The sequence below is a fragment of the Oncorhynchus tshawytscha genome, linkage group LG04 (genome assembly GCF_018296145.1).
Source record: "Oncorhynchus tshawytscha isolate Ot180627B linkage group LG04, Otsh_v2.0, whole genome shotgun sequence".
In the NCBI taxonomy this organism is placed as follows: Eukaryota; Metazoa; Chordata; class Actinopteri; order Salmoniformes; family Salmonidae; genus Oncorhynchus; species Oncorhynchus tshawytscha.
Window position 1 is genome coordinate 55643593 of NC_056432.1, and position 16619 is coordinate 55660211.

The 16619-nt window shown below is 46.0% G+C and overlaps 1 protein-coding gene across 10 annotated transcripts in view; it reads left to right on the forward strand.

Moving 5' to 3' along the window:
* Nucleotides 1-16619, forward strand: part of LOC112244903 (protein MTSS 2) — an 81309-nt gene that overhangs the window by 55001 nt on the left and 9689 nt on the right. For 6 of the 10 annotated variants that reach the window (XM_024412774.2, XM_024412777.2, XM_024412776.2 and 3 more), the window contains exons 4-10: nucleotides 6237-6321; nucleotides 9105-9196; nucleotides 9549-9623; nucleotides 10526-10534; nucleotides 11368-11525; nucleotides 11949-12056; nucleotides 15562-15659. In XM_024412774.2, coding sequence (XP_024268542.1) covers nucleotides 6237-6321; nucleotides 9105-9196; nucleotides 9549-9623; nucleotides 10526-10534; nucleotides 11368-11525; nucleotides 11949-12056; nucleotides 15562-15659 — 625 coding nt within the window. The remainder of the gene's footprint in view (nucleotides 1-6236; nucleotides 6322-9104; nucleotides 9197-9548; nucleotides 9624-10525; nucleotides 10535-11367; nucleotides 11526-11948; nucleotides 12057-15561; nucleotides 15660-16619) is intronic. The other 4 variants (XM_024412775.2, XM_024412778.2, XM_024412783.2 and 1 more) reach the window with 1 other exon arrangement.

Sequence of the window (16619 nt, forward strand, 5' to 3'; positions counted from 1 at the left end):
CCCCTCCTTTCCCCTTCAGGAGAGAGAAGAGGAGGGGGGAGGAGGGTGGGGCGTCCCCTCCTTTCCCCTTCAGGAGAGAGAAGAGGAGGGGGGAGGAGGGTGGGGCGTCCCCTCCTTTCCCCTTCAGGAGAGAGAAGAGGAGGGGGGAGGAGGGTGGGGCGTCCCCTCCTTTTCCCTTCAGGAGAGAGAAGAGGAGGGGGGAGGAGGGTGGGGTGCCCACAGCAGGGGCTGTATTAATGACACCTTTACTGTCCACACACACACACACACCCACACACTACTTTTGATCTTTGAGTCTTTTGGGTGCATGTTAAGGTTTTTATGCGAAATAGATGCAGTAGGAACTTAGTAGGCCGCATGCTTTATGGCAGTGGGATATGGACCTGCTCAATTCATGAATCCTTCTCCACGCAGCCACTCAGCCCTGTCCGTGTGTGTTTTGATCTACTGCTCTCCACCCAGTGACTTCATCAGGGCATTAATAAAGCTCCATAAATATGCAGTGCAGACCGGCTTGGCCTCCTCTCCCCCATGTGTTAACTGAACACATCTTGTGCTGTGTTGCTCTGTGCTTCACCTACCATTGGGGACAAGTTACAGTGTTTATGAGACCTAAGATTTGTCTGCGATAGTGAGTGTTTTGGACTGGCGGTGGTCTATTATATCGGATGGTGTGTGTGTGTGTTGTGTGTGTGGTATGTTTGGAGTGGTTGCATACTGCAGTATTTTACAGGAAGCTGTGAATGTGGGGGGCTGTCTGTGTGTTGGGGCAGTGGGTTGGGCAGAGACTAGCAACAGTGGCTGGGTTGGTTGTCTGCTTCCGCGGTCGGCTCACACGCCTTATCTCCAGGAAATACACTTGAGGAGATCTTGGAAACCACTAGCAGCTGTCCCACTGAACAGATGAAAAGACCGGGTCAGGAATCAGGATGTACGATTAGCAACTGCGATTTCACATTCACACACTTTCCTACTGCTACGGAGGACACGTGGCTGGAGGTCTGATGTGTGTGATGTCTGTGTAGTATTGACTCCTGTTGAGTCCTATTGCTGTTTGTTTAGGCCTGAGTGTTGATTCCACAGGTCAGAGTGTGCAGGGGCGTGTGGATGTTAGCTGTTAGCACCACTGTGTGTGTTTGAACAGCTGCCACTCCACTCCCTCTCGGTGGAGACTTGGCTTATTCTATCTTATCTGCAAGGAAATACTCAAGGCTGTCATGACCCCGACTTTCCCTCTTTGATCAATCAGGAAAAAAGAAAAGAAGTCACATAATCTACTTCTACTGTTAGATAGCCTTATTGGGGGAGGGGGGGTATGGTGAGGGAACAGGCTGAATTGTATTAGCACCCTAAAGGTGCCTGCAGCCTGACAGGGTGTGTGGCTGAGGAAATCGGGTAGGGAGCAAGAGATGGAGGGAACACTAATGACTGATCACTCCATTCCTGTCTGTCATTCTCCGTGTTACCTTCTCTGTCACCCCGCTCTATCGCTCTTTCCCTTTACCTGTGCCTGTGCCTCCCTCTTTCTCCCACTCCCTCTCACATCCACCCAATGCACCCGCTTCTTGCTCTCTCTTTCTCTCCCTCCCCCTTTCTCTCTATCATATCAACCTGTTCCCTCACCATGGTGTTGGTGACTAAATGTCCTGGGAAAAATCAATATGTGCTGGCTTCCCGTGGGTTCCTTGTGGGAGGGGAGTGTTGCAGGGAGGAGGGTTACAGGGAGGGAGGCTAACAGTAAACACAGACTGGCTGTGCTGTGCTGTGCTGTGCTGTGCTGTGCTGTGCTGTGCTGGGGCAGGAGCAGGAGCAGGAGCAGATGGGGACGACAGCAGACTACACAGAGGAGAGGAGCTCCTTTCAGGATTAGGTCACTGGCTGTCTCTCTATGAGGGGATGACCTATAGCTGAACAGGGTATAGTGACTGAGCTACAGGCTGCCCATACTTTACAAATACAGTGTGTGCTGGGGGGGGGATTAAACTTGCTTAATTTTACCCCCGTTCTTCACCCTTCTAAGACAAGCATGCACAGACATAGGTGCACACACAAATAGCTACACACATAGCTAGACATACGCTGGCCTAATTTGTTGCCCAGATGTGAGCCTGGAGTTTTTTCTCCCTCCTCATCTTGTTGTTGATCTCTTGCGGATGTTGTTACGAGAGAGAGAGAGGAAGTTAATAAGAATATAAAACAGGAAGGGAATATATTAAAAGGAGCGAACACACACACACACACACACGCACACACACACACACACACACACACACACACACACACACACACACACACACACACACACACACACACACACACACACACACGCTGTTACACTCTCTCCCCAGCAGTCAGCTCATTAGAATGTGTGAGGAGATCCCTCTCAGCACTGCCTCTCTCTCTCTCTCTCTCTCTCTCTCTCTCTCTTTCTCTCACTTTCCCTGTCTCTCTTTCTTTCTTTCTCTCTCCCTTTCTCTCCCTCTTTCACTGCATCTCACTTGCTCCCCTCTCTCTTTTTGCCACTATGTATGCATCTCTCTCCCCCAGTCTCTTTCTCTTTCTCCTGCACTCTCGTTCTCTCTCCCCCAGACTCTTTCTCTCTCTCCTGCACTCTCTCAATTTTCAATTTCAAGGTACTTTATTGGCATGACATTAGACACTATTTCAAAGTGAGGTTAGAAAACGCCCCCTCTCATTCCGTATGTGTGTGTGCGTGCTGTGTGTTGGGGTGTGTGGGGGGAGGGTAGAGGGTAGGTGGGGCGTAGGGAGTGTTGCCCTGGGCTGGATTAATGAATGGTTGCTGGGTAATTATGAATACAGCTTCTCTGTATCTTAACAGTGTGTTTTCACAGAGACTGGCCTTTTAGTCTCTCTCTCTCTCTCTCTCTCTCTCTCTCTCTCTCTCTCTCTCTCTCTCTCTACGTCTCTCTGTCTCTGTCTCTTTCTCTGTGTTACTGTGCAGTAGTCAATGATTTGACTGTAGGCATCCAAGTGAAGGATGGGCCAGCAATACAGAAGGCTGACTGTCACAAATGAACAAGTACCCCCCTTCTCATTCAACACTCTCTGTGTGTAATCAATGTGTATATATGTATATACTAGGAGCCAGTCTCTCCCACCAGTCCTATAGGTATGACTTCACCAAGATTAGGCCAAGGTCAAAGGAGCCCCAGATCTCTCATTATGAAATGTGTCAGGTTGATGGCTGTAACGGTGGGGATGGGGTGGACCCGGGGCCAGGGGGCTGGATGCTCGAATTGGATCCTCCTGTCTCTGAGCCACTGGGAGACAGGAAGTAGTAATATGACGATATTAGGTTCAGGTGAAGGAGCTGGCTTTCTCTGCACTTATCTAAGGTGGAAGGGTCTGCTTGTCCAACATGAGTAATCAGATGTAGTTGGGGTAATACCTCTCCCTGATCCTCCCACTCGGGCACGGGTAGGGTTAGGGGTGTAGTCCGAGCCACCCCCAGGTAGAGAGAGAGAGGGGTGTGGATAGGGTGGTGTATAAGCCCCTTGTGTCGTGTCCAGCAATCTGGATTCAGGGCTCTAGAGTCCACAATCTTTAGTTACCAGTCAGCAGAGTGGAAAGTAGCTGGGCTCAGGAGAAGGAGGCTGGTTGTAAATCCTCTATATCGCCCCCTGTTGATCCTCCCTGTTAAACCCCTAATACCCTGTCTGTCTTTGTCTCTCTCCCATTCTGATCATGACAGGGTCATACCTCTGAGATTAAACCTTGATGTAAGAGGTTATCAGGCTAAGAGACTGTGTTCTTTAGATACTCGAACTCCAGATGGGTCTCTTCCTACTCGCATGTTAACATAATATCGATCCTGTTGCCTAGTCACTTTACCCTTACTATATGTACATAGCTATCTCAATTACCTCGCACCCCTGCACATCGACTTGGTTCTGCTATTCCCTGTATATGTTATTTTTACTCATTCTTTATATATATATATATATATATATATATATATATATATATATATATATATATATATATATATATATATATATATATATATATACAGTGCCTTGCGAAAGTATTCGGCCCCCTTGAACTTTGCGACCTTTTGCCACATTTCAGGCTTCAAACATAAAGATATAAAACTGTATTTTTTGTGAAGAATGAACAACAAGTGGGACACAATCATGAAGTGGAACGACATTTATTGGATATTTCAAACTTTTTTAACAAATCAAAAACTGAAAAATTGGGCGTGCAAAATTATTCAGCCCCTTTACTTTCAATGCAGCAAACTCTCTCCAGAAGTTCAGTGAGGATCTCTGAATGATCCAATGTTGACCTAAATGACTAATGATGATAAATACAATCCACCTGTGTGTAATCAAGTCTCCGTATAAATGCACCTGCACTGTGATAGTCTCAGAGGTCCGTTAAAAGCGCAGAGAGCATCATGAAGAACAAGGAACACACCAGGCAGGTCCGAGATACTGTTGTGAAGACGTTTAAAGCCGGATTTGGATACAAAACGATTTCCCAAGCTTTAAACATCCCAAGGAGCACTGTGCAAGCGATAATATTGAAATGGAAGGTGTATCAGACCACTGCTAATCTACCAAGACCTGGCCGTCCCTCTAAACTTTCAGCTCATACAAGGAGAAGACTGATCAGAGATGCAGCCAAGAGGCCCATGATCACTCTGGATGAACTGCAGAGATCTACAGCTGAGGTGGGAGACTCTGTCCATAGGACAACAATCAGTCGTATATTGCACAAATCTGGCCTTTATGGAAGAGTGGCAAGAAGAAAGCCATTTCTTAAAGATATGCATAAAAAGTGTTGTTTAAAGTTTGCCACAAGCCACCTGGAAGACACACCAAACATGTGGAAGAAGGTGCTCTGGTCAGATGAAACCAAAATGGAACTTTTTGGTAACAATGCAAAATGTTATGTTTGGCGTAAAAGCAACACAGCTCATCACCCTGAACACACCATCCCCACTGTCAAACATGGTGGTGGCAGCATCATGGTTTGGGCCTGCTTTTCTTCAGCAGGGACAGGGAAGATGTTTAAAATTGATGGGAAGATGGATGGAGCCAAATACAGGACCATTCTGGAAGAAAACCTGATGGAGTCTGCAAAAGACCTGAGACTGGGACGGAGATTTGTCTTCCAACAAGACAATGATCCAAAACATAAAGCAAAATCTACAATGGAATGGTTCAAAAATAAACATATCCAGGTGTTAGAATGGCCAAGTCAAAGTCCAGACCTGAATCCAATCGAGAATCTGTGGAAAGAACTGAAAACTGCTGTTCACAAATGCTCTCCATCCAACCTCACTGAGCTCGAGCTGTTTTGCAAGGAGGAATGGGAAAAAATTTCAGTCTCTCGATGTGCAAAACTGATAGAGACATACCCCAAGCGACTTACAGCTGTAATCGCAGCAAAAGGTGGCGCTACAAAGTATTAACTTAAGGGGGCTGAATAATTTTGCACGCCCAATTTTTCAGTTTTTGATTTGTTAAAAAAGTTTGAAATATCCAATAAATGTCGTTCCACTTCATGATTGTGTCCCACTTGTTGTTGATTCTTCACAAAAAAATACAGTTTTATATCTTTATGTTTGAAGCCTGAAATGTGGCAAAAGGTCGCAAAGTTCAAGGGGGCCGAATACTTTCACAAGGCACTGTATATATATTTTGTTTAGCTTTATCTTTAACTCTGCGTTGTGGGAAAAGGACCAGTAGGGTAAGCATGTTAGTCTAGTTGTTTAGGAAGCATGTGACAAATAACAGTTTGGTCCATAATATACTCTCCGAGGCTCTTTGTAAGCCAGTAACACCACTTGTGTAAAACACTAGTGTTGCTCGGCTCACCTTTGGAAGCAAGTGAAGTGGCACACTCAGATTCACGGGTCAGCTTCTTCCCAAGTGAACTTTCTCGGCTATAAATAGCCTGATGTTTATCAGAGCTACAGGTTACTCACTCAGTCTCATGCACACCCTACACATACTGTACACTACACTACACACACACACTGCGTAGACCTCTAAAAAGGCTCTCCTTAATATCTTTATTTGGACTTGGGCAAGAGTGTGTATATTACCTCCAGGTTGCTGCTGTCTGTTGGAGTGAATATTAAAACAGACCTCAGTGGGCAGTCTGTTTGGTGGTCTGTCTGGCTTGTCGGTCTGCAGTATACATTACGTTGACTGGACATTTTCCAAATGTTTCCCTAACCTCCTCTGTGTTGTGATCTCTTTCAGGCGCCACCAGAGACATTGGATCAGCTCTTACCAGGATGTGCATGCGGCATCGCAGCATCGAGGCCAAACTGCGCCATTTCACCAAGTAAGTCCCGCTCTCTTACGCAGGCATCCTCCTATAGGCCTAGCTCTGTCCCTGCCATTACTCCATTAGTGGGGATTGGTCCCAAGAACTGTCAATCACTGCTCTGTGTAAACCATATCTTTGACGATGGTAGCCAACAGTAATGAGGAGTAGCTGTCATCCCATCCATGTTCCTTGGCTGACATTCTGATAGTCTGTGGTAAGCTTTGGACAAACTGTGACCGTTGATTTTGTTCAGAGGCTACAACAGTATTGACATGAGAATATGTGGTAGGCTTACATTTACATTTAGGTCATTTAGCAGACACTCTTATCCAGAGAGACTAACAGGACCAATTAGGGTTAAGTGCCTTGCTCAAGGGCATCGGTTGGAGTGGTCATCCCCAAAGCCAACATCTCCTTTGGCCGCCTTTCCTTCCAGTTCTCTGCTGCCAGTGACTGGAACGAATTGCAAAAATCACTGAAGCTGGAGACTTACATTTCCCTCACTAACTTTAAACATCAGCTATCTGAGCAGCTAACTGATCGCTGCAGCTGTACATAGTCCATCTGTAAATAGCCACCCAATCTACCTACCTCATCCCCATATTGTTTTTATTTACTTTTCTGCTCTTTTGCACACCAGTATCACTACTTACACACCATCTGCTCATCTATCACTCCAGTGTTAATCTGTTAAATTGTAATTACTTTGCTACTATGGCCTATTTATTGCCTTACCTCCGCATGCCATTTGCACATGGTATATAGACTCTTTTTTTTCCTATTGTGTTATTGACTGTACGCTTGCTTATTCCATGTAACTCTGTGTTGTTGCTTCTGTTGCACTGCTTTGCTTGATCTTAGCCAGGTCGCAGTTGTAAATGAGAACTTGTTCTCAACTAGTTTACCTGGTTAAATAAAGGTGAAATGAAAAAAATAGAAATCGCTAGATTTTTCACCTAGTCGGCTCTGTGATTTGAATCAGCGACCTTTCGGTTACTGGTCCAACACTCTTAACCGCTATGTTACCTGCTGCCCAGACTCTCTTCATGCCAGAAGAGTAAATTCACACGTGTCATCCTCCATTGAGTGAGGTACCAGTCATGGGTTTTCCATGTAAGTCTATCCCAGTGTTTGGGTCGGGTCCGTGGTAATGTGGAAATAGCAGGGCAGAATACTTGTGCATGTGGGATTTAGACACAAGATCACCTCAGACGGGTTATTCTACACACTATCTAGACTGGAACCTTCACCCCCTAAAATGTATGATGCCGACAGGAGACGGAGGGAGGAGAAAACAGAATGTGAGGACGAACACGCTCCATTTCCCCCCTCCTCCATCTTCTCCCCCTCCCTCCCTCCCCTCTCCCCGAATCCCAAGCACCTCATTATAGGACATCTGTAGACTATTCTCTCAGACACTTAGGCTAAATGAATGGCACCACCGGCAGCAGCCTACTCTGTTCTAGACCACACAGTAAACCTCAAAGAAAGGAATCCATTCTATTTAGTTTGTAGTCTCTAATGACTTTTCCAAATCAGAGGCTATTACCATGATGATGATAATGATGATGGTGGTGTCTGTGGTGATGAGCATGATGATGACCAAGATGATGATGATAATAATGATGATAATGATGGTGTCTGTGATGATGATGATGGTGGTGTCTTGTTGGGGTGTTTACATTCCTTACAAAGCATTTCTGGGAACAAAAGTTTCCTCACCCTGTGGTGGCACATCAAAACCGATCTCCTAACCCGTTTACATTGCATCACACTATAAACAGGGATGAAGCACACATCAGCACTGTGCTGTCAGTCTGTGAGTGGTCGACCTGGGAGGCTGCAGTTTCCACGCTCCACCATGGGACTCCCAGCTCGTCCTGTAGTGACGGGGTTGTGCAGATGTGCAACATACCACAAATAGTGAAGTGGGACGAACCACGAAGGAAAATGTATAAACCGCTTTCCCTTTCCAAACATCTTATATCTTAGAGCTTATATTTTCCATGGTTCATAAGAAAACATATCATTTTTAGAGTTCATCATGGCAAAGATTCATTTTGTCCACGTGTTCCATATGATGTGTACCAGATGAAGCCAAATTGTTACATTTAAATGGAAAAGAAAATCATTGTAGCCTCCCGAGTGACGCAGCGGTCTAAGGCACTGCATTACAGTGCCTGAGGCGTCACTACAGACCTGGGCTCGATCCCTGGCTGTGTCACAACCCGGCCGCGACCGTGAGTCCCATAGGGCGGCGCACAATTTGCCCAGCGTCGTCCGGGTTAGGGGAGGGTTTGGCTGGGTGGGGCTTTACTTGGCTCATTGCGCTCTAGCGACTCCTTGTGGGGTGCCGGGCGCCTGCAGGCTGACTGCGGTCATCAGTTGAACAGTGTTTCCTCTGACACATTGGTGCAGCTGGCTTCCTTGTTAAGCGGGCGGGTGTAAAGTCGCACTGTTTGGCGTGTCATGTTTCGAACGACTCATGACTCCGCCCTTCACCTCTCCCGAGCCTGTTTGTCAGTTGCAGCGATGAGACAAGATCGTAATTGGATATCACAAAATTGGGGAGAAAAAGCAGGTTAAGTACAAACATTTAAATTTTTAAATTTTTTAAAAGTAAATCATTATTATAACCGTTAATTAACACACCCATTGTACCTCGCTCTTTCTCTTTCCCTCTGTCCTCCCATTAAGTACAAACATTTATTTTTTATTTTTTTATTAAATCATTATTATAACCGTTAATTAACACACCCATTGTACCTCGCTCTTTCTCTTTCCCTCTGTCCTCCCAGTGCTCTGATGGAGAGCTTGATCACTCCTCTCCAGGACAGGATTGAGGATTGGAAGAAGACCGCCAACCAGCTGGACAAGGACCATGCCAAAGGTGAACAATAATAATAATGATAACAATATTGGATTGGATTTACATAGCGCCTTTCTACCAGCTGAGCTACTCAAAGTGCTTTGCATAGTAAGGGGTAAACTCACCTCATCCAACACCCATGTGTGGCACCCAACCTGGGTAATGCACGGCAACCACTGTCGTGCCAGAACGCTCACCACACATCGGCGAGCATGGTGGAGAGGTGAGGAGTGATATATGCCAAGTAGGAATGAGGGGGGCCATGATGAAAACATCATGATGGAGGTGAGACACACACAGGGTACCTCAATCATATTCCCCTCTGTCTCCTGGGCCAATATGGATGACGTTCTGTACCCGCTCTCTCCTCCAGAGTACAAGAGATCTCGCCATGAGATCAAGAAGAAGTCCTCAGACACCATGAAACTGCAGAAGAAGGCCCGGAAAGGTAGGCTGCTCCTCTTCTCTCTCGCTCTCTCCGACTGATAGCTAGCATGGCTGAACACTCCTAAACTGCCCTCTACTGCTATCCAGTGCTCTGAAATCACAGCAGGTTTCGCATTTTGTTTGGGCTGTATAACTATAGGTTAACCCGGACATTCTCTGTAATGTAACAGTCTGTGTCTCCCCTTCAGCATGATTTTACAGTAGTAGTAGTGCTGAAAATGTCAAGGTCAAATCCTCAAGGTGAGATCCTTTGCCAAGGCATTGTAGCTGGTTGACGATTACAGTTTGGTCTTTAAAAGGGCCTCAAATCGCCTCAAATCACTCGAGTGAGGGGGTGAAATGAGGGAAGCCGCAGTGAGGGAGAACATAGCTCCACTCCCTGTTAGTGAAGACTGAGGTTATAGAGCAACACTCTCCCCTGGTGGTCAGGATGATAATGACAGGCCTTCCCTCATTCGCGATGATGCAGTTCACTCTGATCCAGCAGCCAATAAATACCGTTGTCTATTTAAGGCTATTTCTAGACAGTTGCCAGGCAGATGCAAGAACCTAAAATGATCAACTGAGGTGTCTTTCATCTTAAAACCGGTGGAACATTGATGTTTGGGTTGTTTTACCAGGCTGAATTGTTTTTGATTTTGGCAACAGTGATTTTGCTCTAACCGTGCTCACTTTGGCCGTGAACTGAGCTGTGACGGCTTCCTTGTACTAACCCTAACGATGAGCTCAACGATCTCTGCTCTCTCTCCTTTACCTCTGTCACCCCTCTGACCCCCTGTATGTCCCCAAATCCTCCTCTCAACCCATCTTTGTTGTCCCTTCCTCTTTCTATTTTTCTCTCCCTCCTCTCTCCCTCTCTCTTTCTCGCTCTCTCTCTGTCTGCGGTTGATTTCCCTTCTGTAGAAATCCAGGGTAAGTATGTGGTTCTCGTCCCACACCACTGCTATGCTATGCTACATCTTCTTCTTGACATGTATTCTGTCTAGAGGGGTTTTCCCATGCCCCCAAAAAATACTATTGGGAGATAGTGAAAAGCTAAGTGATTTACATCACTGTAATACAATGGCCTGACTCACTCATCTTCAGCTAGTTAGGCCTAGTAGCTGTAACCTTTAAAAGTCTGTCTACTTTCTAAGGCCTCTGGGAATGCTGTCCTGTGACCTTTGTGACTCCTGCATGACTTGTTGTTCTAAAGCTCTTTCTGCTCACAGCGCTGGTTGCTGTTGACTAAGGTTCCCCCCCTATCTTCTCTATCATGGCCGTCTCTGATACTACTCCCTGCTGCATGACTTAACAAGACATTACAAGACAAGACATTTTCCATTATTACTTCTGTAGATGTCAGTCTGTTTAGTGTCTGTATGCATTTCTGTTTAGCTCATGTAGATACAGTACCAGTGTAGAGTTTGTAGATCATTCTGTCCTGTGTCCATGGTGTCTGTCATTGGCTTGGGGGACCGAGAAGCGAGGGATGAGAGGGGAGAGATTTATCCCTTCAAGCCCAGACACACCATACAGTTCTAATCATTTCTTTCTCTCCTCCTCTCTCTTTTATGTCACACTTTGGTTTTTCCTTGTGACCTCTCTGTTACCCTCTTCTCCTCCTTTTGTCCTCCCTTGTCCCGCTACCTGCATTCTCTCTACATACCCAATCCCCCACTCCCTGAATACTATGCCCCTGCCCTCTGTTTCCCTTTCCCTGCTCCTTGTCCCTGTCCCCTGTGCTCTTCCTCCTGGCTCAACAGGCCGAGGGGACCTGCAGCCCCAGCTGGATAGTGCCATGCATGATGTGAATGACATGTACCTGCTGATGGAGGAGACAGAGAAGCAGGCGGTGCGCAGAGCTCTGGTGGAGGAGAGGGGACGCTTCTGCACCTTCATCGGCTTCCTGCAGCCTGTAGTGGTAAGACGAGGAGGGGAGGCAGGGGCTGTATGGGGAGGGGGAACACCAGGGAGCTGGGGTGAGACATGGGGCCAATCCCTAATCGTCCCTTAAGCCCTACGCTTTATGCACTTATGGTGATCTGAGAGGATTTCATTGGTATAAGCAATATGGTAAAACTTCCATCTAGCCTATCAGAGGGCGAGGTGGAGCTATTACCAGGCTGCTCATACCAATCAAATCCTATCAAGTCTCCACAAGGGCACAGGATGAAGGGTTTAGGGGATGTTGGGGGGGGGGGGTCAATAAGCCACCAGCTAAAATATGTTGACATTGCCCTCTAGTGTTGAGTCAAAGCTGAACAGTTGCAGTCATTCACATAAGGCCAGTGCTATTGCCATATATAATAACACTGACTGAAATGAGTCTCGTTGTTTTGACCAGAATGGAGAGATTGCCATGCTGGGAGAGATCACTCATCTTCAGGCCATTATTGATGACCTCACTGTGCTGACCACTGATCCCCACAAACTGCCCCCCGCCAGCGAGCAGGTACCAACACTCTCTTCTAAGATATTTGTATTATTTTTAGCCTAGTATTTTAGTATAATGCTCCATATCTCAGTCCCACCGTCTAGACAGAGGTCATTAGATGCTAGATGGAACAGTGCTTGTGTGATAGAGTGAAATGTGCCATAACAAGAATAGTATCATAATGTGCACCAGCAAGCAATATGCTATTCATTTATCCGAATGTGATAATATGACCAGTGTGCTCTATTGATGTCTGTTTGTACAGAGTTAGATTAGTAATGCGTAGGAGTTCCTATAAGGGAAGCATGCAGTTTACCAGCTCGCTCATTACAACTGAAGCTAATGCTACACGTCCATGTGAATCATTCTCATATTCCCCCCCTTTCAGGCAAAAAAGCGTAACTGAATTGTTTCCAGCAGCACAGTTACAGTCACCAACTCTCTGGTTAACACGAAAACTGCCTAACTAGCTCTGCTAGGGCGAGTAAAATGGTCATAGGGGTCTCATTTATGTCTGGAAGTAGCTAGCAAGCTAGCCAATATTAGCTTGGGTGCTTGACTGCTGTTGTAAGGCCAGAACGTTCAAATCAACCCTACTCCTCGGCCCGAACATCCAGTGTGCGCTCCGAGAGCGAAGCGGTCTGAATTTACACACTGACAATCTGACAACGCTCTGAATTTATGAGTGTCACGTTGTACAGCGCCATATTTTCTGCTCCATCCTAACGGAAACCCAGAGGGTTTTTCGTTTTCATGGAATAGAAACACCATAATATGAATCAAATGAATTAACTTCTTCCGCTAGCGTCCCACCTCGACAACCTCCGGTGAAATTGCAGAGAACCAAATTCAAATGACAGAAATCGTAATATTACACAGTCATGAAAATACAAGTGTCATACATCATTTAAAAGCTAAACTAATCCAGCCGCTTTGTCAGATTTCTAAAAGGCTTAACGGCGAAAGCACACCACGCGATTATCTAAGGACAGCGCCCCGCATTACATACATTTTCCAACCAAGCAGAGGTGTCAGGAAAGTCAGAAATAGCGATAAAATAAATCACTTACCTTTGAAGATCTTCATCTGGCTGAAATCACAAGGATCCCAGCTACATAACAAATGGTCCTTTTGTTCGATAAAGTCCTTCTTTATATCCCAAAAAAGTAAGTTTCATTGGCGAGCTTGACTCAGTAATCCACCGGTTTCCCTCGTTCAAAATGCATACAAATGAATACCGTAAATTACCAATAATCTTCTTCCAAACATATCAAACAACATTCCTAATCAATCCTCAGGTACCCTAACATGTAAATAAACAATAAAATTTAAGACGGAGAATACCGGAGACCATTACCGGAGATAAATAACAAAGTGCACGCCCTCACTGGAATGCGCAACAAACACTACAGCCAAAATGGGAGCCACTTTGAAAAACTACAAATTCTAGCTAATTTTTCAAAAAACAAGCCTGAAACGCTTTCTAAAGACTGCTGACATCTAGGAACTGCAATCTGGGAGGTCTTCCTTTTATGTTCCCATTCCCAGCCATTGGAATAAGTGGGATTTCACCTGCCATATCAGTTCTGTTATACTCACAGACATTATTTTAACAGTTTTGGAAACTATCCAATACTACCAATTATATGCATAACCTAGCTTCTAGGCCTGAGTAACAGGCAGTTTACTTTGGGCACCTTATTCATCCAAACTTCTGAAATACTGCCCCCTAGCCCGAAGAAGTCAATCAAGCACCAATCAAAAGTTTGGACACAGCTACTCATTCCAGGATTTGTCTATATTTTTACTATTTTCTACATTGTAGAATAATAGTGAATCAATCCAATTTTAATCAAATGTATTTATAAAGCCCTTCTTACATCAGCTGATGTCACAAAGTGCTGTACAGAAACCCAGCCTAAAACCCCAAACAGCAAGCAATGCAGGTGTAGAAGCACGGTGGCTAGGAAAAACTCCCTTGAAAGGCCAGAACCTAGGAAGAAACATAGAAAGGCACCAGGTTATGAGGGGTGGCCAGTCCTCTTCTGGCTGTGCCGGGTGGAGATTATAACAGAACATGGCCAAGATGTTCAAATGTTCATAGATGACCAGCAGGGTCAAATAATAATAATCACAGTGGTTGTAGAGTGTGCAACAGGTCAGCACCTCAGGAGTAAACGTCACTTGGCTTTTCATAGCCGTTCATTCAGAGTATCTCTACCGCTCCTGCTGTCTCTAGAGAGTTTAAAACAGCAGGTCTGGGACAGTAGTACGTCCAGTGAACAGGTCAGAGTTCCATAGCCGCAGGCAGAACAGTTGAAACTAGAGCACCAGCACGACCAGGTGGACTGGGGACAGCAAGGAGTCATCCTGCCAGGTAGTCCTGAGGCATATGTCATAGGGCTCCGAGAGAGAGAGAGAGAGAGAGAGAGAGAGAGAGAGAATACTTAAATTTGCAGCATAAATACTGGAGGCTGAGACAGGAGGGGTCGGGAGACACTGTGGCCCTGTACGACGATACCCTCGGACAGGGCCAAGCAGGCAGGATATAACCCCACCTACTCTGCCAAAGCACAGCCCCCACACCACTATAGGGATATCTCCAACCACCAACTTACCATCCTGAGACAAGGCCGAGTATAGCCCACAAAGATCTCTCCCACGGCACAACTCAGGGGGTGTGGCCAACCCGGACAGGAAGATCACGTCAGTGACTCAACCCACTCAAGTGACGCACCCCTCCTAGGGATGGAATGGAAGAGCACCAGTAAGCCAGTGACTCAGCCCCTGTAATAGGGTTTGAGGCAGAGAATCCCAGTGGAGAGAGGGGAACCGGCCAGCCAGAGACAGCAAGAGCGGTTCGTTGATCCAGTGCCTTTCTGTTCACCTTCACACTCCTGGGCCAGACAACACTCAATCACAGGACCCACTGAAGAGATGAGTCTTCAATAAAGACTTAAAGGTTGAGACCGAGTCTGCGTCTCTCACATGGGTAGGCAGACCAGTCCATAAAAATGGAGCTCTATAGGAGAAAGCCCTGCCTCTAGCTGTTTGTTTAGAAATTCTAGGGACAGTAAGGAGGCCTGCGTCTTGTGACCGTAGCGTACGTGTAGGTATGTACGGCAGGACCAAATCGGAAAGATAGGTAGGAGCAAGCCCATGTAATGCTTTGTAGGTTAGCAGTAAAACCTTGAATCAGCCCTTGTGAAGACATCACAACTATGAAATAACACATATGGATTCAGTTAAGAACTCATTCTTATTTACAAGGACAGCCTACCGTCTCCCACGTGCCTGCAATATGGAAGACTATCAAATGCTTCTCAAAGTTGCCCTCTGGTGGTGAAACTAGCAATAACTTGCATTAACAGAAAAAAATGGCTGACAAATAGATAAAGTGCCACAGAATGCTGCGTTATCCATCAAGGTGTGCCGCAGTATGACGCAACTTTTAAAGGATGAACCACTGTATAACACTTATATGGTGCCAATTGGATTGGCTCTCTCTCTCTCTCTCTCCCAGGTGATCAAAGACCTGAAGGGTTCAGACTACAGCTGGTCCTACCAGACCCCTCCCTCCTCCCCCAGCAGTTCTGGCTCCAGGAAGAGCAGCATGTGCAGGTACGAACCGGAGGGAGACAGGACACATGGGCAAGAAATACAGACATTTGTATTGACATGGATTAATTTGATTTGATCAACAAAGGGGGATTCTTTGTTTTTGTTCTGAGCCTAGGTGTGTGGATGACGTGTTGTAGGCTATGTGAGTGTGAACACGCAGTATGTCTGACAATGAAAGTGACAGCGAAAGTGTGTCAGTGAGAGGTGCCGTTCAGATAAGTGTCGTATCTTAGGGGGAAAAAAGGCGCCCCTGCATGTCTGCGCACGTCTGTCTGTATGAGTGTCTGCTGAGCGTCTGTCTGCTGGTCCATATGTCTGTTATGTCATCTGTCCTCGCAGAGTTTAATCACAAATGGCACCATATGGCATGCAACATTCAGAGCACTAAACATTTTTTTCCCCCCGTATTCTTTCACTTAGTGGTGAAAATGACAACTTTATTTCAACTTAAAACAGACTTGTTTGATGATAACAAATAGCACATGACATGTATATTACAATGTTATGGAGTGTTTTTCAAAAGAATCCCTGTTTCCATGTGTGATGAAGTAGGACACTTGTTAGGTCTGAAGTGGTGTCCTCTGTTCTGAACAAGTATCTCTCAGGCTTGTCACGGCAGTGCTCTGATGTGGTGACATGGTCTATGTGTCTGTGTGTTTATGTGGGCGTGTCGCTTGTGTCACTGTCTGGGAGGCCATGTCTTTGGGCATGCCAGCTACCCTGCCCTGTACCCTGTGTGTCTAATCTACCCATGCTTGGTTCTCACATGTTCTCACACTCTCTTAACTTGTCTTTCCATGTTTCCTCCTCCTCTCCCTCCCCAACCCTCTACCTCTGACCCCCCTCCACGCTCAACATGTCTATCCCCATCCCTGCATGTGTGTGTGTGTGTGTGTGTCTCCCAACCTCTCCACTCTACATTCACACTTACCCTTGGTGGTCTGTGTGTTTGGCCTCTTC